Source organism: Brachypodium distachyon, chromosome 5 (assembly GCF_000005505.3).
Source record: "Brachypodium distachyon strain Bd21 chromosome 5, Brachypodium_distachyon_v3.0, whole genome shotgun sequence".
Classification (NCBI taxonomy): Eukaryota; Viridiplantae; Streptophyta; class Magnoliopsida; order Poales; family Poaceae; genus Brachypodium; species Brachypodium distachyon.
Window position 1 is genome coordinate 25,485,531 of NC_016135.3, and position 20,339 is coordinate 25,505,869.

General features: G+C 44.0%; 4 protein-coding genes across 4 annotated transcripts; 2 read left to right on the forward strand and 2 right to left on the reverse strand.

Annotated features, from left to right (window-relative positions):
- Positions 1–114: 114 nt before the first annotated feature.
- Positions 115–7,806, forward strand: LOC100823216 (DNA polymerase I A, chloroplastic). The gene is made up of 12 exons (XM_003579314.4): positions 115–516; positions 1,051–1,768; positions 2,210–2,407; positions 2,740–3,407; positions 3,760–4,186; positions 4,343–4,438; positions 5,176–5,268; positions 5,355–5,549; positions 6,067–6,159; positions 6,457–6,669; positions 6,755–6,844; positions 7,197–7,806. Exons 1-12 carry the CDS (start codon positions 374–376, stop codon positions 7,356–7,358), a joined length of 3,096 nt encoding a protein of 1,031 aa, XP_003579362.1. The 5' UTR covers positions 115–373; the 3' UTR covers positions 7,359–7,806.
- Positions 7,807–7,931: 125 nt separating this feature from the next.
- On the reverse strand, positions 7,932–9,490 carry LOC100823526. Its single transcript, XM_003579315.4, has one exon. It carries the CDS (start codon positions 9,459–9,461, stop codon positions 8,307–8,309), a length of 1,155 nt encoding a protein of 384 aa, XP_003579363.1. The 5' UTR covers positions 9,462–9,490; the 3' UTR covers positions 7,932–8,306.
- A 47-nt stretch (positions 9,491–9,537) lies between these two features.
- On the forward strand, positions 9,538–12,046 carry LOC104581438 (protein MAIN-LIKE 2-like). The gene is made up of 3 exons (XM_024455708.1): positions 9,538–9,951; positions 10,990–11,060; positions 11,146–12,046. The coding sequence occupies exons 1-3, from the start codon at positions 9,879–9,881 to the stop codon at positions 11,548–11,550; spliced, it is 549 nt and encodes a 182-aa protein (XP_024311476.1). The 5' UTR covers positions 9,538–9,878; the 3' UTR covers positions 11,551–12,046.
- Positions 12,047–15,196: 3,150 nt separating this feature from the next.
- On the reverse strand, positions 15,197–18,868 carry LOC104585445. Its single transcript, XM_010242197.2, has 8 exons — positions 18,571–18,868; positions 18,289–18,345; positions 17,242–17,313; positions 16,409–16,486; positions 16,229–16,288; positions 15,843–16,139; positions 15,665–15,752; positions 15,197–15,558 (listed from the first exon to the last, which is right to left on the reverse strand). Exons 1-8 carry the CDS (start codon positions 18,775–18,777, stop codon positions 15,545–15,547), a joined length of 873 nt encoding a protein of 290 aa, XP_010240499.1. The 5' UTR covers positions 18,778–18,868; the 3' UTR covers positions 15,197–15,544.
- Between the last annotated feature and the right edge of the window lie 1,471 nt (positions 18,869–20,339).

Sequence of the window (20,339 nt, forward strand, 5' to 3'; positions counted from 1 at the left end):
AAAAAAAAAAGAAAAAAGGAAGGGCCCGGCAGCCCGGAACAACACAGCACAGCACAGCGAACCACAAAGCTAGCTGAGTCGCTGACGCTGTCCCCTCTTTACAGCCGCGCCACAGATACGCCGTAAACCCTTCTCCTCCCTATCCCCCAAGCGCCCAAACCCCTCCTGACCTCCTCTCCTCTCGCTCGCTCTTGTTTCCCCAAGTCTGCTAATGCTCGCGCGCGCCGCCGCCGCCGCCGCCTGCCCCGAGCCCGAGCCCGAGCCCTAGCCGCGGTTGCCCAAGACGGCGCCCTGCGGCTTCGGTTGCGGCGGCGGGGGAGCGGGGGGAGTAGTAGCAGGAGGAAGGGGGAAGCTGAGGCGGCTCGTGGGCTCCATGGCGATGGCCGCGCCGCCGGCGCCCGTGCCCGCGCAGCTGCGGAGGTGCCCGTGCTCCGCGCCTCTCTGGGCGCCGTCGCCCTTCCACCACCACCGCCGCCTCCGGCGCTCGCCCGCCTCGCCGTTCATCGGCGGCAGAAGGTAGGCGCCGTCCTGGTCCACTTGGCATTTTTTTAAATATAGTTCGCGCCTGTCTAGTTCCTTCCTGGGCATAAAGTTCGCCTTATTGGCCGTATGCTTATCCGATGGTGCCATGGTGGTGGTGTTAGATTAATCGTCGGGTTCGAGATGCTTACGATGATTGGATTCGTTTTTTATTTTTGGTTATGCCCGATGCTATGTTGATAGAGACGTGCTGGTGCCATTACTGGTTGTATTATGTTTCTGCTGGGAGGGTAGTGTGCCACGATGTGTATCATCTTCTGGGTTAGCACTACTAGTTCTATGAATCAATCCGGGGATGAGTGAGCCCGTGAGGTAGCATTCAGTTGTACATTTTTCACCTTGTATTTTGCAGCCCCTAGAGTGGCATCTGGCTGAATTTGTTAACAAAGTTGAGGTTAAATGATGGTAGTATGGAGGATACTCAGTTTTTTTTTCCTAATAGTGTTTATTATGTTTGATGCACTGCCTAAGTGTTCTGTCTCTGACGTTGAATATGATTATCACTGGCAGGCAGGAATACTCTTATAGTTCAGGCCTTGGTATGACAGACAACAACGCTCTCAAGCTTGGAGTGTGTCTCAACTTCAATGTGCGGAGTAGTAAGCAAGAGTGGATAGAGGAGAGCAAGAGGTTATATAATATAAAAACCACAAATAGTGTGATGAATAATGTTTGTAATGGTGCTCATCTACGAGCAGGAATTTTTCACCATGAACCCTTTGAAGATAGCAAGAGCCTCAACCAGTCCTCATTGTACAGTGTAAGAGAAAGAATGGCTCCTAACTCTCTTGCAAATAGACATGCCAATGTTGAACTGGCAAAGCATCATGTGACGAGTCATGCTGCAGGTGCTGTGTTAGCACTGACTAGTGTTGTTAATGATGACATTAAATCGCTAAGCAGGCCTAGTGGCTCTGAAGTGAAGATCCATTGGCCTAATGGTTCCAAGGTTGATGCTTCTCTGCCTAAAATTCGTGAAGTTGAAAAGATCATGCAGTTAGATGATAAGGCTATTGATGGTTATGATGGAGATGAATGCGCATCCAAGACAACGGTACAATCTTCTCCAGTTAAAGCCCCCTTGTCCAAGGAGGCTGAAGATGCACGTAAGGCTCTTGCTACCATCTATGACAAAGTTCTGGTGGTTGACACTGTGAAGTCAGCTAGGAGCGTTGTTCAGTTACTTACAACGAAGTACAAGAGCTTTATTCATGCATGTGACACAGAGGTAGGACATGAAAAATCCTCTACGACTGTTTGCACTTCTAGTCTTCTACTCAAAATGGTTATGTTCACTGCTTCATGTTTATGTGTCATTGCTTGTTGCCTCATATTAACATAGTCTATTAGACTTTATATGCTAATTTTACCTGACACCACCCTCTTTACTATGAGCTGTCATATTTCTATATATGGCTCCAGACCACACAGCCCACACCACATCTTCCATAGTTAGCTTATGCTGCTTATCAGTTCTCATTATCCATGCCAAATGAGGGAAAATTTATCGTGTTTTCTAGTGAGCCCTATGAAGTTGAGGCCATCACATTGATTCGATGGCACATATAATAGTACTGAAAATTGAGCTATGTTGAAAATGTTCTTGCATGTTAAGTGCATCTTGACTGCTAGCCATTATCATAATTCAGGAGTGCACAATGTTATGCAGGTAGCAAATATTGATGTTAAACAAGAGACACCAGTTGGCCATGGCGAGATCACATGCTTTAGCATCTACTGTGCCAGCTCTGATGCTGAAGCTGATTTTGGAAATGGCAAAAAATGCATTTGGGTGGATGTACTGGACGGTGGACGGGATGTCCTCATGGAGTTTGTTCCGTTTTTTGAAGATCCGTCGATCAGGAAGGTGCGGCTTTCTTCCATTTATTTCTGGATCAAGGAGATGAATTTGGGTCTATTTGCTCTCCTTCTACAAAGGATAATAATATTATTGCAATTTTGCAACTACAGAACTACTACAGCAAGTGCATGATAACATCATCACTACATGTTTAATCTCAACGTTGCAGCTTTATATTTCACAGATCCCTTTGTGGCATGTTTCTAAAACTCACGACTGATGCTACTTTCTTTTATCGTCATTAGCTAACTTTACTACTTCTATTAACTTATAGGATTACCATCTACCTTATAGCTTCTTGAGTTTTCTAAAGCAAATATACCATTTTCTGCATTTAGGTATGGCACAACTATAGTTTCGATAGCCATGTCATTGAGAACTATGGAATCAAAGTTGCTGGATTTCATGCTGATACGATGCATCTTGCACGGCTTTGGGACTCTTCGAGGAGAACTGATGGAGGATATTCACTTGAAGGACTCACAAATGATAGCAGAGTGATGGGAGCTGTCCCAAAGGAACTACAAAATATTGGAAAGAGATCAATGAAAACAATCTTTGGTAGGAAAAAGATTAAAAAAGATGGTACCGAAGGAAAAATTACGTCCATTGAGTCTGTTGATATTTTACAAAGAGAGGACAGAGAACTGTGGATCAGTTATTCTTCATTAGATTCAATGAGTACCTTGAGGCTTTATGAAAGCTTGAAAAGCAAGCTTGAAAAAAAGCACTGGACTTTTGATGGCTGCCCCAGAGGTTCAATGTATGATTTCTATGAGGAGTATTGGCGTCCTTTTGGTGCCATTCTTGTAAAAATGGAGACAGCTGGAATGCTTGTTGACCGTTCTTACCTCTCAGAGATCGAAAAGGTTGCTGTTGCACAGCGAAAATTAGCTGCAGACAAGTTCCAGAAATGGGCGTCTAAACATTGCCCTGATGCAAAGTACATGAATGTCAATAGTGATACCCAGATTCGCCAACTCTTCTTTGGTGGAATAGAGAATAGGTACAATCATCACCCTGTTCCCATCTCTTTGGAAAGATACTTCTATTTTCGTATATGTATGATGCTATGATTTCTCTGAAAATATGTGACCTTATAAAGGATCTTTTTCTGAACATAGTTCACTGATCCATGGTTGAGCAAGTTTGTTATCGCAGGCATGTTTATCAGTTAATATCAGTTTTTTTTTTGTTTGGATGGGCTCTGTTAGGTATGATGATTGTGTTTAAAATCACTGAGGAAAAAAAGAAAGAAAGGAAAAGTGTGACTTGCTGTGTTTAACTCTGTAGCTACTCTAAACATTCTTTGCATGCAATTCCTAGATTTTTATTGTTCTTATTAAATCTTTGGGCAGATGCAAACCTGGTGAATTTTTGCCAAAGAGTAGAGCAATTAAAGTGCCAAATGATGATAACACAGTTACAGAGGGCAAGAAGGCTCCAAAGTACCGCACAATTGAACTTTTCAGCATTGTAGAAGATCTGAAAACTGATATATTCACTGCAAGTGGATGGCCTTCAGTCAGTGGGGATGCGCTGAGAAATTTGGCTGGGAAACTGAAAACTGATCTTGCTTATCCAATGGATGATGCAGAGGGTGATCGATATGGCAGTGATTCAGAAATTTCTGAGGATGATGTAGAAGATACTACCTCTTATGGGACTGCATATGAAGCATTTGGAGGAGGAAGGAAAGGAAAAGAAGCATGTTATGCCATTGCAGCTCTCTGCGAGATCTGCTCTATTGATTCGTTGATATCCAACTTTATTCTTCCCTTACAGGTGAGCTACTTCACTTACTTTAATGTGGATTGTGGTAGTTGTCCCTCATCACATCGGTGACAGTTTGTGCCACTTCGATTCAAGTGGCTACTTTCAACTATTACACTCTTATTTGTCTGTCTGGTTCTTAATGGTATTTATCTTGTTTTCCCATAGGGAAATCGTATATCATGTAACGAAGGGAGGATCCACTGTTCCTTAAATATCAATACAGAAACTGGGCGTTTGTCAGCAAGGGCACCAAATTTGCAGGTTATTTTCTTGTGCATTTGTGTTGGGGGAGTCTGTGCATTCTTGTGCTATATAATGTCATTCTAGTCTGTATCATTGCTGTCAATGTGCATATTAGAACACATAAGTAAACTTTGAGAGTAGGATCTCAATAGTTGATATTTGAATTTTATAAAGTTCATGTATGGTTATGGAACTTTGAATTAAAATTGATGCTCGCAACTTCTGATATATGAATAGAACATTGCGCAATTGAGTTAGCTTAGTGATAATAACAAACGTTCTGATATTGTTAGTTTGTTACGATTATGATGATTATTTGGGTCTTATCTTCAGATGAATGCACATGCACATTTTCCAAGCTTACATCTCTTTGCATGCCTGAGTATGTAACTGTGCATACCTGCTACTTTGTTTAGAGGAAAAAAAATGTGATGATTCCTGTGTCATTCAGACACCCTTCAATTAATTGAATACTTACTGAAGAAAAATTCTATGATCAAGCAAGTTCAGTGGTAATTGGCCCATTTTTATTAATTGATTAAGCTGAACTGAAAGTAAGCCAAGATGTTAAAGTGAATTTAATGGCTCAGTAGTAAACTGATCTTATTGCATTATTTGATGTCGTTCCTCAAAGATTATTGTTTTGGTTTGAAATGATGTAAATCTGTGGCAGTTATTTTAAATGTTGGCAGTATTTGCGATCTCACCACCCAAATAATTTTATTGAACTCTTGGTGTAAATTCCTTCTTGGCAGAATCAACCTGCACTTGAAAAGGACCGGTATAAAATCCGCCAAGCATTTGTTGCAGCTCCAGGGAACTCTCTTATTGTTGCTGATTATGGACAGGTATGCTAGTGAGTAGTGACAGTAAAAAATATATCCAAATTTCTTATACTGATACAAGTAAAAGGACTTACTTCTGGTCTGTGTAGCTGGAGCTCAGGATCCTGGCACATCTTGCTGATTGTAGAAGCATGTTAGATGCTTTCAAAGCTGGTGGTGACTTTCATTCCAGGACAGCCATGAATATGTACCAGCATATCCGTGATGCTGTTGAAGAAAAGACAGTACTTCTAGAGTGGCATCCTCAACCTGGTCAAGAGAAACCTCCTGTGCCACTGTTGAAGGTACTATGGCTTCAATGATATTTCTAAAAGTTACGTTGATTGATCTTTTGATGTTATAACTATGAGTCTATGGCCAGGCTTAGCACACTATTGTTTTCATCTTGTTTACTGCACCTATGCAGTTTTGATTTCTTTCACTTTTCTTATCATTCAGTACTATTCCAACTACCCTACTTCAGTGGAGTATATGAATCAATAACTTGTATCATTTGGAGTTCACTATAATTAGTATCCCTTTTAGGATTTTTATGTTGTGATTGGTCAATTCCTTTAAATACTACATATCACGCATCCGAATCTTATTCTTCCTCCTTCCTCCTTCCTCCTCCTCCTCCTCCTCCTTCTCCTCCTCCTCCAACTGTTTAAGGTTCAATCTGTTTCACTGCGCATGATGCTCCATTGTGTTCTGTGTATTTATTTGGAACTATGTGTCCAGGAAATGATAATTGGCATGAGATAAGATAATACATTACTTGTATGGAATCGAACAAAGTTTGATGTTTTTCTTGTGATTTAGGATGCGTTTGGTGCTGAGAGGAGGAAAGCTAAGATGCTCAATTTCTCCATTGCATACGGCAAAACAGCTGTTGGACTTGCTCGTGATTGGAAGGTACAAATTAATACACCTGTCAGTTAATAGCAATGTTAAACTTTTTGGAACACTTCATTTCGGTACCAGCTTGGACTAATTCATACCGATCATCTGGAAACCACTTACACACTGATTACATGTTTATTTGATTAACTTTTAAAAATCTCTACCATTTTCAATTATTTTAAAAGTAATCTCATTAACAAAAAGCAGCTATAGAGTATAGATTCTCTCATTCATGGAATAGAACCTTGGTATTTTACTTTTGCCTTTCCTGAAAGTATTGCATACGTTGTTAACCTGTTCCCTTGGCAGGTTTCTGTTAAGGAAGCAAAGGATACCCTGAAACTCTGGTACAGAGATAGAAAAGAAGTATTGACATGGCAAATGAAACAGAGAGAATTAGCAGAAGAGAAGTGTGAAGTTTATACTTTGCTTGGGCGATCACGCCGTTTCCCCAACATGGCTTATGCATCTCCTGGTCAAAGGGGTCACATTGAGCGTGCTGCTATCAATGCTCCTGTGCAGGTAAATACTATTGTCGAATAACCAGTCAAGAAATGCTCAAAACCTTAATTTCTAAGCTGATATTCTAGTCTTTTTAACATCACAGGGCAGTGCAGCAGATGTTGCCATGTGTGCGATGCTTGAGATAGATAGGAATACTCGTCTTAAGGAGCTTGGTTGGACGCTACTGTTGCAGGTACACTGTGAACCACTGCCATAGACTCATAGTACTTGCCTTTTCTTTAGCAAGTAGAAGCCTAAAACCTAGAGTGTGCCCTGTCAGTTTTGTTTTCCTTCGACACTAAATTTATTTGTATGGTATCTTTTGGCTGTGCCACTTAGCTGTTAGTATGGTACTTTTGTCTAGTCATCTTGGATATAGTCGTTGATGTCAAAATAAAATAAGTAACTTTTTCTTGAGATTGAGAGACAATCGACCGAGCACATCAAAGCTAGTTCCAATTTCTGCCTTTTTATCTGGTAGTTGGTTTACCTTTAGCTGTACCTCTAGTTTCAGAGCTAAAAGAACTGACAGCCCCACCTTTCAGGTGCACGATGAAGTGATACTGGAAGGACCTTCAGAATCGGCTGACGTGGCCAAGGGAATAGTGGTTGAGTGCATGTCTAAGCCCTTCTATGGCACCAACATCCTGACGGTTGACCTGGCTGTTGACGCTAAGTGTGCACAAAACTGGTATGCAGCCAAGTAGGATCCAATATCATTGCCCCCTTCGTCGACTTCAAGTTGCGAACATGGTGTAGTCGCGCCCCAAAAGCGCATCTCGTCCTACGAATTGTGGTGCGTTTTGAGCCGGTGTCAAATACTGGCCTATGGACGGCATGCACATGCCATCCGGCCGTTGCAGCAGAACAGTGAGGTTAGCAGTGAAAGCATGGTACGCTAATATAGATTGGATAGCTTGACTCCCACACCTTTCCAAGTAGGACCCTGAATCTGGAGGGAAGTAGCAAAGACATGCCATGCACTTTGTCTATAAGAATCCTTAGTATGCTAATGTATTAGTAGGTTAGATGACCTGGTGTGCTGATGTGTCTTAAAACTGTGTCACGTGCTGTAACCTGTTTTGATGGAGACATTAGATTGCACCTCAACATGAGCTTTCCTCTATTGCTCTATCACCTGTTACATTATTTGCCGTTCTGATGCGTGTATATGACTTCGTTTTGTTCCCATTTTGCAAGCACTACCTGCTCGATAACAGGAGATGTGAATGGAAGCCCCGAGAGGCTGAGAGCCGGGCAAAGGTGTCAAGAGTGAAAAATTACAACTCAATCGTGAATGTGAATAAAAACAAAACAACTATCACAACGACAAATTGGTCAGTCGACATCATCTCCAGTTCACCACACAAACTGTGTGACACAAATACCATAATGAATGATAAGCTTCTGACCAAGAAAATCTAAAAAAACAAGAAACAACCTAATCGTTTAACATAGTGGCTTGACCTGAATGTCAAGCAAAACAGATCAAACAAATGCCAGACTCAAGAGTATTAGTGGCTTGACCTGAATGTCAAGCAAAACAGATCAAACAAATGCCAGACTCAGAATATTTCAGCATGTCCTTCGACTTGAGGTTAGAGCTTCAGAGTATATCAGCATGTCCTTCAACTTGAGGATAGAGCTCGAGGAGTTCAGGTACCTGCTCTGTGTATTTCAGCATGTCCTTGGACTCGAGGATAGAGCTCGAGGATTTCAGGCACCTTCTCTGCGTATTTCAATATGTATTTCTTCACAAACCTGTCCTCCGTTAATCTCACTATGGTTACCATGTTCGAATTCCCAATGTCGATGCCTTTGGACCGCAGGGCCTCGACGGCGCGGCACCGCGGCGCCATCCGCTTGTCGATGCTGAGGGTCAGCAACACGGGGTTCATGAGGAGGCGCTCGGCGCTGCACCCGACCTTCTCCCTCAGGAACTCCACCTTCCGCCGCAGCAGGCCCGCGGACACCAACATGAAGCACGGCGCGCGGCGGAACATGGCGGCGAACTCCTCCTCGTCGCAACCCGCCGCGCGCATCACGACCGCCCTCTTGGCCCGGAACGAGCGGTCGCTGATGTTGTGGAGCGAAAATAGGCACCACACGTACATGCCGGAGCTGGGCAGGATGCCGGCGCACGCCTCGACGCGCGCCACGAGCGCGTTGAACTTGGCCGGCGACTGCATGATGACGGTCGGCTGCGTGCGCACCACGGCGGAGACGCGGTCCTGGGGGACGCCGAGGCCCCGGAGCGTGGACATGTTCTGCAGGAGGAGGCCGACGCTGTACTTGAGCAGCCACGTCCTGGCGAGCCATTTCATCAGTAACCTTGAGGACCCGAGGAGGTCGAGCCAGAAGAGGACGCGCGGGAGGAGGGTGGAGCGGATGCCGTAGGTGAGCGCCGAGGGGTAGAGCGCGAAGAGGCGCGCGGATTCGGCGCGGGTGAGCCCGAGCGCGCGGACGGCGTCGAACTTCGGGGAGAGGGTGGCGTCCACGTCGCTGAGGAGCAGCAAGGGAACCCAGGAGATGATTTCACGGAGCTGCGCGCGGCCGAGCCCCTGAGAGCGGAGGAAGGCGACCGCGGCGTCCGGCTTGGCCGTGGAGCTCAGGTGCGAGAACCGCGGGGCGGCTTTGGCGGCAGCCGCCGGCGAGAGGCCGTAGGAGACGAGGTACTCGGTCATGAAGTGCGGCGGGGAGGTGGAGAAGCGGGGGAGGTGGCCGCGGAAGTCCGGGATGGGGAGTGGGAGGAGACGGGGTGGGAATTGGAAGGACTGGAGGCGGTGGGCGAGACGCCGCAGCGCCGCCATGGATAGGCGCGAAGGACGGACCGAGTCACGGAGCAGTACCCTGCCCTGGAAGCGGCAGCAACCCAGAATCCGAGCGATCTTTTTCCTTTTTGGTTAGTAATCAAGTCTTGCACCCAAAAACGCATTGGGTTGCACGGTTCCACCTTCCACCCTTGGCCTCGTGTTGCCCACCCACCCCAGGCAATTTCAACAGAATAGACCTCGTGGCGAAACAATTTCAACGACGATAACCCTTTTGCTCAGCGCCGACACTTAGGCATTAAATCTGGGGATATCGCGCCTTCAGGGGAAGGCGCCGAATACCTGCCAGCGTGGCCAGCCAGCGACAACATGGCACTTAGGGGCCCACGAAGCAAGTCAAGTAGCGTCCAGGCGTTCGGCGCTATCGTCTCTGCAACTTAAGGCGCGGCCGTTCCCATGTCAGCATGGGCAGTAGCCTTTGCATCGGCCGCAGGAACAGCCCGGCGCTCCCCTCCGCGCGATCCGGCAGGTATTCCTCGAATCCTCGCACATTTGGCCGTCGAATTGAATCACCCTCCTCCCCCGTAGGTATTCAACTTCGTTTGCATGAGTTTCATCCGTAAATTTGGTCCGATTTGATCCTATTTGAGGCGAACCCTAGATCTGTTAGGTTTTCTTAGGAATTCGTAGTTTAATTCTTAGGAATTGGCCGTTCTTCTATTAATTTGTTCCTAGTATAATTCCTAGTTTAATCCTAGTATAATTCTTGAGTTGGTGCAAGCCCTAAATTTGCGAACATTAATAGGGAATTTGTTGACGGCACTCCAAAGAGGGAGAATTCAGTAAAATGATGGGTTAAATCTCTTTCGTTTAGCATCTTATATGGTGGAATTATTTTATATGTTAGTTGCATTGCCCAGGAGAACTTTGATTTTAAGATTCGTATATGACTCTGGTTGTTAAAAGGGAGAGAACGGTACTTAATCCCACATTATTTGCTGCACACCATCAGTTAAGTTAAGAAAGTGCCAAAATACTTGTTTATGTCCTGCAGTGGGCAAGATTCTATCCTCAGGTAATGCCCTAGATTACCCGCTAGTGCTCAGGTAATGCCAAGCCAACATGATCTTATCTTATAGTAGAAACAGATCCTATAATTAATATTCCTCAGTTTGTTTAAGAGCCTCAATGCACATAGTATCTCCACACCGCACTAACCATCCATCGGGCCAGCAACAAGGACCACTGAAATATAATGTTTTGCTGCCGGTCATTATGTTGTACGTACTATGGACAATTACTTTCTATATTGTGCTAAAATGGACATTATGTTTTGCTGCGGGTCCTTTGTTATGGTGATTGTGAATAGAGTAGTTATGTAGACATGGGTTTGCTTTGATGTATATTTATTTTTGTTTATGCTCTTGGGTTAGGAGAGTATAGGATGGTTATGTGAAAAAGCTGAATTAAGTTAGTTATGGTTTATATTTGTTTGTGTTTATCTCGTAATGATTGTTAGCATATTTACATCATTCGTGCTAATGAATGTTTAAATTATGAATTGTAGAAACCATGGCGCTTTTACATGAGCATTACGATCAGCATCACCGCGGGCGTATTATGCGGGAAGAAGCATGGGTAAGTAATAGTTTCACATTTATTTACATATTTCTGTACTTCTTTAATTTGAAATCACATTATGACCCATCACATTATTTTGCAGGAATTAAGACCGTTGAAACTCCGGTCTCACGGGGCATCATCCAACGCCATGCGGTATGATGAGCGGTACACACCGTACATCGAGATGACGGGCCTCCTCCCTTTCATACAGCTTGTAACCCGGTCCACGATGTCGTTGAACGCTACTGCAATCACCGCGCTTGTGGACCGGTGGAGGCCTGAGACGCATACCATTCATCTCATGATTGGTGAGATGACGGTGACGCTCCAGGATGTATCCATGATACTCGCACTTCCAATCGAGGGGGAACCGGTCTGCTTGAATACCAACTCTTCGGGATGGCGCGGGAAGATGCAGCTTCTTATTGGTAGAGCTCCCGCTGAGCCTGAAGACCCCATGCATGATAGGGTACCTGCTGGCGCCACTTATACTTGGATCACGTAGAACTTCGCGCAGTGCCCCGATGATGCTACAGATGCGGTGGTCCAGCAGTACGCTCGCGTGTACGTTTGGTATGTCATCACTAGGACTCTATTTGCCGATGGGGGTGGCAGGACAGCCCAATGGATGTGGCTGGAGGCTTTGACTCTTTGGGACACGAAATGGAGCTGAAGCCTCAGAAGCCGACCAAGCGATTTACACCTTCTGATTATGAGAAGAGAAAGAACGTTGTCTTCGATGCTGCCGATGAAGATGAGGAAGAAGAGGAAGAGGCAGAGGAAGATGTGCAACCTGTTGGGCGAAGGAAGAGAGCGATTCGGAAAGCTACTGCACACTCAACTAGGGGTAGGAGAAATAAGTAGATCGAACTCTATTTGGTTGTTTTTACTTTCGACTTGGTTGTCTTAGGATGATGTGAACGTTATATGTAGTCATATGCTTTTCTTGCAAAATGCATTAGTAATGCTCAGTTATTCATTATGAGTTGTTCTGGAAATTTTTTGGTTGTGTTCGATTTCAGTTGTTCTGGAAATTGTATGGTTGTGTTTGATTTCAGTTTGACAGTAAGAAAATGAGACCATAGCGCCGGGAAACCAGGCGCTGAGTGTCGCGCCTAAGTGGCCGGCGCTGAACCACAAAGTCTCGCGCCTACAAGTAGGGCGCTACACAGTGAAAAAATGGCAGCAGAAAGAATTAAACAAGGTTCACGCCTACCCCCTCGACGCTAAACTTGTGATTTTTTTTTAAATAATACTCCCTCCGTCCAACAAAAGATGCCTCACCATTGTCAAAAGTAGGATAAATAATACGTTTTCTGTCCACAGTTTGAACTAAAGTACTTGACACATTGGATAAAATTAACAGACATTGATAATACCACAATTTGAAATAAAATACTTGACACCTTCGAACCTACCCACAGCTGCAGCTTTTGCCGCACGCTCCTCCGCGTGGAAACGCTGCCATGCATTTCGAGACCTTGTTTTAATCTCTTCCACCGTCCAATCCGGCATCTCCGTGGCAATCCAACGATACCACATGCATAGGGCGGAGGAGACTACAAAAAAGCCTACTTTTACAAATCTAATATGACACACAAAACATGCTATAGAACACCTAAATGTGCTTACCGGAGGCTTGTTGTACGGCGAAACCGGGACAGGTGGTTCATGCTCATAGTTCGCACACATGAAAAACTTCATGCCCAGCTTATCTGAAAAATCTGTCACCTCCTTCACCTTGCATAGATTGCCGCACCAACACCTGAGATGTTCCACCCCCGGAGGCAACATCGCTTCTTTCATCCTCCTCGGCCTCTCGTCCTGGTCGGAGCAAGGCAAAATCATTGCCTGACACTGGTAAATTGGAAAAAGAACAGCAGTGGTAAGGATGCTTCGATAACTACCGGATATGAGGTATTTATAGGCTCTGAAACTCATTTTTCCCACCACGGTTTCCCGCCTGTTTCCCGCCATGTTCTCCCGCCAACGATTCCCGCCACCGTTTCCCGCCAGCGTTTCCCGACACATTTTACCGCCTTATTCTCCCGCCACAGTTTCTCGTATGGTACAGCTGAGTCCTTACATCTGTTTTTATGTGTTGAACATGAGGAATCCTCATTCATATCCCGATACGATATGGGTCTTGGTCCAAGCGCATTACCGTCGTCACCGTCTACAAGGGCTTCATCCGCCAAAGTAACATCACGAAACAATGATATCCGATGATCACGGCCTAACACCTTATCATGAGCTTTGGCTTCTTTTGCTGTGAACCCATCCTCATCTACTTCCTCCTCTGGACCATCGTCATCCGAATCCGCTGCATAAGAACGGCCAAAAGGTAAGTCACGATCCATGTCCTCGTGCAAACAATATGCCTCCAAATCACCTACATCATTCTCATGCAAATCATCATCCCTGTCATCGACCGTGTTATCATCATTCTCTTGTGATGATGTCATAACGCAAGCTGATTGATGCTTCGGAGGCCCACTGTCGTCAACTTGGTTCATGTGAGGAGGACTAGTTGTTACAACATGAGATTCCATTCGAATTGGACTAAGATTATGCAAACTGCCATCAACCTTCCTTCCAGCTAATAACTCAAAATGCTTGCTACCCTGCACTTGGTTCATGTCTGCCGGATTACTTGTTGGATATTGAGCCTGCCTTCGACCTGGATTTGACATGTCCAAACTGCCGTCATCCTTCCTTGTAGCGAATAACTCAAGAGCCTTGTCTTGTGATGCCGCCACCGTCTCTTTGTATGCGGCCCATCGTTGTTCGGAGGATATGCGCATTGTCTTCCATGGGAGGTGACTCCCGAACCCAACATTGAGTCTTCCTTCCAACTCCACCACAACATTTTGGTCCATCCATTCCAACTCAACCTGCATTGTTTCCAATAACTCTGCATAGGTTGGACTTAAATTGAAAACCAAGTCTCTCTCCTCCACATCCGACTTTTCATTGCCTCCCAAAAAAGCCTCTTTGTCCACGTAATGAACATGAACTATTCTTGACATCTATAAAAACATTATAGCGGGAAACTATCATCAACGCCATTAAGACTACAAACTATCATCTTAATGGTTCCAAACAAGTATAACGCTAGCTAATCACCTACAACCTTTACCTAAATTAAGAGTGACCCTCAAATCTTGACTTTCGAAATACAAGAAACTAAATTTATCTAACTTCCTAACTGCTGCCATAAGATGTCAATACATATATGCACTCATAATATGTGAAGAACAAATCAATTCATCAAACACATTAATTCATCCAACATCTACACAAAAACCAATCTCAACCCTACATTCTGCCACCATAACATCTCAATAAACCAACTACAATCCTCCTCCAATAGATTCGAACATAGTTGGGGGACAGCAACATTAACCCTAGATCCGGCCACCCAAAAATCCAACACAAATCTAGGAGAAGAAGGAGGAGGAGGGTACCTTGCTGCACTTCGCTCGCTGGGGAGGGGGTGGTAGTGGCGAAATCGACCCACCTGCGGACTCGAAGATCTCTATAGGTGGCCTCTCCAGGTGGGTGAGAAATATCCTAAGCTCTTTTCGTGCGCGTGCGTGGGGAAGAATGGAATGGAGTTAGGGTTCGGGGTGGGGTAAGGATATAAGCTTCCGTTATTATGTAGCGCCTTGTGTCATGGCGCTACATGTTACTATCGAGCGCCCTACGTTTAGGCGCTACATACCCATCCTTGTGGGGCCGGCAAGTCCACGGTGGCTCGCACTTGCCACGGTGGCAGGAACGTAGCGCCCCAACCTTCGGCGCTAAGGTAGGTACATTAACGCCTCCCTGTTGGGCGCTAGGAGAAAGGGTTATCTCGGTGAAATAGATTCGGACCGAGTTCATCCGGTGAAATAGATGGGCCACGAGGTCTGTTTTGTCAAAATCGACGCCGCATGTACCAATACAAAATAAGTGACGTCGATTTGTATAAAAATATTTACAAATCTAAGTCATTTATTTTGGGACGGAGGGGTACATTTTATAAAATGGGAAGAAGGAAGTATAAAGCATATGCTATTTTTTTTTATCTAAATCATTTTGAAGTTTGACCATATTTACTGATAAAATTATCAACATCTATAATATCAAATACATATTATACAAACATATTTCATGGTTGATATATTGATATTGTAGATGTTAATACTTAATATATTTTAATTACAAATTTGGTTAAACATCTTGAATTAGAACCCAAAAAAATGCCATATAATACGAACCAAGATAGTCGATTTAGAAATAGACCGTCCAGCTTACAATCTAACTATACGATAGAACGATTAGGTTCTGCATCATCACTAATTCAAATTACACTGGCAGTTTCGCCCTTTTGAAGGACTTTGGGCGTGCGCTTCAAAGGGGCAAGCTCCATGCATGGCTGTTGAGAAACATGATTCCAAATGCATCTCTCATCAAGCTCGTCGGGTTCTTATTTATTAGCCTGCTATTATCATCATCTACCGGGGACCACCTGCACGCATGTATAGTAACATAATTGACTGTAAAACAAAACAAAAAACTCTACATGATCAAATTGTATAAGCAGCGAGCCCGGATAGAGGGGTGCATATGCTAACCTCGGATTACCATTTCGCGGCTAGCAACCATTGTTCCGACGATTTTTTGTGTCAGCTTGAACGCATCATGCAGTGTATGCCTCAGAAGCTGCACGATCCAAACGTTTAGGGGATGATCGGCAGCCAAAATACAAGGAGATGATCAAAGAGAGCACGAACTATACCCCACCCCAGGTACCTGGCATACGCCGAGCGCGCTAGTAGCCGTCGTGAGTTTATCTTTCAGATCGTTCATTTGCAGCTGATACTCACGGTGGGCTCTTTCTAAATCAGAGGCGTCTATCTCGTAATATGTTGAAGTATCTTTACTGTCGATGAGAGCACGGTTCGCCACGGTATCTTGAACTAAGATGTGGCTTACCGACGCCACACCTTGAAGAGCATCAAGAAAGGAGACGATGGTCCTCGTTTGAACCCTCTTATGGTGGATCTCCTCAGCTATGCTAACAAAGACTCCCACGTATGTCCGGAGAATCTTAATTTTTTTTAGGAACAGGGTTAGTACTAACCATTTTTACAGTTTTCAACGTCATTCCGAAAAAAAAGTACCGAGCTATTGAGTACCTGCGTTGTCGTGTCCACCGAAATTTCGTTTCCTGTACCAATTCTCACACCCGCACATTTCTGAAATCGTATTAGAAAAATAAAATCAAACAAAAGATATTTGTGAAGGGGACAATGGACATCACAAATGTGAGCACGAGGCCAGTGTGTGTGTGTTCTTGGTATAAATAATGCGCTTACCACCACACTGGAAGCAATCGCCGACGCCTCTTGAGCCATCCGGCAGAGTCTCCGTGACAAAAATGTTCCTTCAGCATACTGCAACTCTCACCAAAATAAACAAATAGAAAACAGAGTGGGAACATGTTTAACAGCGTGGTAAGTAATTTCCTGCTATGCTTAGCATTTTTTTCCCATCGGATCCAACAGTAATTTGATTGCCACAGTAAGATCGCCATGTAATATTATAGAAAAAAGTATGTTTTTGTTCCCTAATTGGCATCAAAATATAGAAACAGTACATCAATTCAAAATCGTATATAGGCCCCTCAGTTGGTAAAACCGGATACTTTTGGTACCTCTCCCCAATTTGAATGGTTTTGACTCCACGTGGTTTTTCCTTAAATTTTTCATGTTGGGTGGCTCAATGGCGTCAGGTTCCTCCTAGGATGGTCCATGAACTCAAAGTTGTATACACATTTAGTCCCTCAACTATTCATCATGGCATCCGATGTGCAAAATTCGGAGGAAAATCCGCACCACGTGGAGTCAAAGCCAGTCAAAACAGTCCAAACCGGGAGATGGACTAAAAAGTATCCGGTTTTGTCAATTGAGGGATCAAATGTATATAATTTTGAGTTAAATGACCATTTCTAAAATTTGCTGCCAATTTAGGGACCAAATGACCTTAGGATTACCTTACAGAAGGATATGCCAACTAAACAAAAATGGAATAGTCATTGTTCTAAAGTTTTTTTTGCCTCGAACGCTAAATTAATTTTATGTGCTGCAAAGGAAAAAGGTGTCGACACTTCTAACAATTTTATCCAATATATACTAGAGAAAAGACTTACCAAAACGCTCGGATTAGTAATCTTCATCTTGTAATTAAAAATCAGGTCAACCTCTTCACCAAACGCCATATCCTTTTTGGAACAAAAAATAGAACAAATAAAGTCATGACTGAAGAACATGAATAAAATGTTAGTTCATAGAATTCAGTACTTCAATACTCCATTGTTTATATATTTTTATCCCATAATGTTTTTCGGGGGATTCGTTGTGCTGTATCTCGCTCTCTTTCTTGTAAGGTGTAGCTGATATATGTTTACTAGAGCTGTGTACTTCCTGATTCTAATTATAACATGTTTGCACTAAAGTCAAACTTTTGAAAATTTGACAAACGCTATAGAAAGGTGTATTAACATCTACAATACGAAATAAGTATTTGAATTTATAATGCGCTCTTTAGTCTCTCGGAGCGAACGCTCTGCTGACCATCCGATTCAAAAGACGGTGCCTGAGATCGCGACATGTGTCTTGTGGGGTGACAACTTTAATTATGTGATGTGGCAACTTTAGTTCTGTAGGGTAACAACTTTGGTCTGAGGATGTCAGCTTTAGTTATGTGTAGGTGGTAACTTTACCCCGTCGCGTCAAAAGACTAATGAGCGAACGTTTAGTTTCGTGGGGTGTCAACTTTAGTTCAGCGGGGTGGCAACTTTAGGCGTGAGGGCGACAACTTTAGTTCTAAGAGGGTGGCAACTTTAGCCGTCGCGCCGGAAGGCTAGGGAGCGAACCCTCGAATAAGTATACCTTGAGGATATATATCATGCCGGATTTCATAAAGCTAAACTTGGTTAGACTTTAAAAAATTCGACTTCAAATAAAGTTAGACATCCTATAATTTCGAACAGAGGTAGTATATGTTATTAAGCCGAAAACTATGAAAAGCAGATGCAATAAAGTATATATACTCCCTCCGTCTTAAAAAGGATGTCACAAATTTTTTAAAATATGAATGTATCTAGACATGCTTTAGTGTCTAGATGCATCCAAATTTAGACAAATTTCAGACATCCTTTTTGAGGACGGAAGAAGTAAAAATGAATAAGACTTACCGGTGGCCCCTTGGAGAATTGAATTATTTCCTGCCATCTTTTTTTTTGTTCCGCAGGCTACATTAAAAGAGAGAGATCCGTAAAATAGATTTCTGAACTTGGCACACGAGCAATGCATACAGATCAAGCAAAACCAAATAGTCCCATCTCTCTTTTTTCTGCAAAAATAAAAAATAAAGAAAATCCCATCTCTCTTGCGCAGGTGATGTCAAATTACGCGTTTGGAAGTTCAGTTCAGTTGGTATAAGTCTTAACAGCAGGGAGAGGAAGAGTTGAAGTTACCAGGCGCATCAGGAAGCGCTCTAACGGGTCCGGATCGACGGGCTGATCGGCCCCGCCGTTGCAAGCGCAGATCCCGTGGCTGATCCTGAGTACAGTCCTACTGCTAGTCCTGTGCAGCGGCAGGATACTTCGAGGCTGCCATCTGCTCAGTTTGGAGGAAGAAGGAGAGGTGATAATGCGAGGGGGACATGGCCGGAGAGCGGCCATGGCGAGAAGCGTGAGGCGGCTCCGCGGCTGCCTGGGAGATTAGGGCGTGGCACGTGAGGAGGAGGCGCAAGAGTTTTTCCCTTTTCTCTTTTCGGTCTGCACGCAATTTATAGGCTAAATCCTAAACAAACTAGGAAAGCAATCTAATTTCTTGCGGGTATCCCGATTTCCTGCGGTCAGAAATTATCTCTCTCGCGTCCAAGCCAACCTAATTTCTTGTCTAGTCCGAAAGACCATATTACGACACATGGCTAAATCCATCCTGATATAATCGTGATTCGTGATTGCTATTTTCTCTCCACGTGATGCTTGCTATTAGCTTTCGGACTAATTTAGCCATTTGTCACAGATTACATGGTCTTTTAGGTTGGAACCGGAGAACATGTCTCTTGAGATTATTTTTTCATGTACCTTGGGTGCACCTGCCCTTCAAATCTCTCCGGTTCTACCGCCTCCAGTTCTTCTTCTACTTTTTGTGGTAGCAGATGCCCCGCAACATAGCCGTATGTTGTCATGTGGCTCTGGTGCAGCCGCCGCCGCCCGACCTACAACCGATGGTGCGCCCAACCGCTGCAGCGCCGCTAGGGCTGGACGAAATTAAAGTTAAAAGCCTAACAAGGCTAATGAGTGCTTGTTAATTAGTTCGGCTCAGTATGAGCTCAGCTAGTTAGTTATCGAACATAAGTAATCACCCCGTTTCATATTAAGTGACTTTCTATTATATGTATCTAAACGGTTTTTAGGCATAGTTATATCTATATTTGAGCAAATTTGAGTCACTTAATATAGGACGGAGGGAATACATAACCAAGCAGCCTTTTCAGACTGTTACACACTAAAGAGCTTAATGAGCGGCCTGAAGAGTACTCGATTAGCTAAACTGGAGAACCTTGCTCTTCTTTTTGCGAGTAACTGGAGAACCTTGCTAATCTTCGTATTCGTCTGCATCAGTTCTAACTTCCGAGCACCAATGCACCGGCCATCTTTGGTGCTAACTTCCTCCTGCTACTTCTAAATTTTCATGATTCTCATTTCTTATGCAAATGTTCTGCGTAGAGTACCAACCACTTGAAGCATTTGCATTAACGGCTCTCCAAAGTCCAATCACCGTATGGCACCCTACGACTATGGCCAGCACTGAGACGGGGATGAGAAGTCTCACAAACCTTACCGGAGTTTGGCTGCAGCTTGAGGGATATCCGATTAGGACCCTTAATCAATTGAGCCATGCCAATTTATTTATTTACTAGCTGAAATGCCTGTACGTTGCAACGGCAACAAAATAAAATGATACATTTGAGACATGCATCGAAACTAAATCTCTTTGGTCTTTTTTAACGACCACCAATCTTTCCTTTAAAAAGGTTTCTTTCGAACGAAAATTGTGTGCCTTACTCCTACGACTGTCGAAGTTCCGGCGGACGAAGCTCTACTTCCCTTGCCTCGTTCAGGTTCAATGCGAAGGTCAACTTTCCTTGCCTTGTGCTTGTTTTATATGCTGTATTTGTGATTACGTATTTGTGTTGGATTAGGAGCTGCTGAATTACGTATTTGTGTGTGTC